This window comes from Myotis brandtii, unplaced genomic scaffold (genome assembly GCF_000412655.1).
Source record: "Myotis brandtii unplaced genomic scaffold, ASM41265v1 scaffold137, whole genome shotgun sequence".
Classification (NCBI taxonomy): domain Eukaryota; kingdom Metazoa; phylum Chordata; class Mammalia; order Chiroptera; family Vespertilionidae; genus Myotis; species Myotis brandtii.
The window spans coordinates 1,348,651-1,349,321 of NW_005354874.1; the positions used below are offsets into that span (position 1 = coordinate 1,348,651).

At 63.8% G+C, this 671-nt stretch overlaps 1 protein-coding gene across 1 annotated transcript in view; it reads left to right on the plus strand.

The window, feature by feature from the left end:
- Nucleotides 1–140: 140 nt before the first annotated feature.
- ISM1 (isthmin 1, angiogenesis inhibitor) overlaps nt 141–671 on the plus strand; it is a gene marked incomplete at its 5' end in the record, with an annotated part of 72,981 nt that continues 72,450 nt past the window's right edge. The window contains one exon of the mRNA XM_005860568.2: nt 141–218. Coding sequence (XP_005860630.1) covers nt 141–218 — 78 coding nt within the window. The remainder of the gene's footprint in view (nt 219–671) is intronic.

Genomic DNA, 671 nt, shown 5'->3' on the forward strand with positions numbered 1-671 from the left:
AGAGGGGGGCGGGCGGCAGAGGGGACCCGGAGCTGGGTGCCGGGCTCGCGCGTGAGGGATGCGAGGAGGCGGGTTCCCCGCCCCACCCGAGAGCAACTGTTTTGGCAGCAGTTTTGCCGAGGCAACCCGTCTTAGGCTGAGGCGGCGCGGGAATACGTGTCGGGAGGCCGGACTTGGCGCTGAGATCTGGCGGACGCGCGCCTCCAGGTCTGCCGCAGGTCAGACATCAGGGGTGCGAGGCGTGCACAGGGCAGCGGAAGTGTGGAACATGCAGGTGTTTGCTTTGGGGGGCTGCCAGGCTGCGGTTGCCCTTTAGGGGCCGAGTAGTATTACTCTGGGAGGGGGAGAGGGGCGGAGGTTGCGGAAGGAGACTTTATAGGATAATATCCCCAAACTGGGTATGGGAGCGAGAGCCCTGGTGAGTCTGCCCCTTCCGAGAGCAATACCGAAGGTCAGAAAATGATTTCCCGAGGAGAGTGGCCAGGCATCCTCTCTGCTCCCACGCGGTCCCGGTGGGTGCCTCCGATGTCCCGCGTGGGCCTCACGAAGGCTCCCGAGTGCGGTCTTGGCCAAGGGGAGGGCGCGGAGTCTAGGCACCTGCCGTGCTTTGGGACGGAGTTACTCAGGCTTTTAAACTTACAGCCAAGACTTCTTCCTAGCGCTCTGCCCAT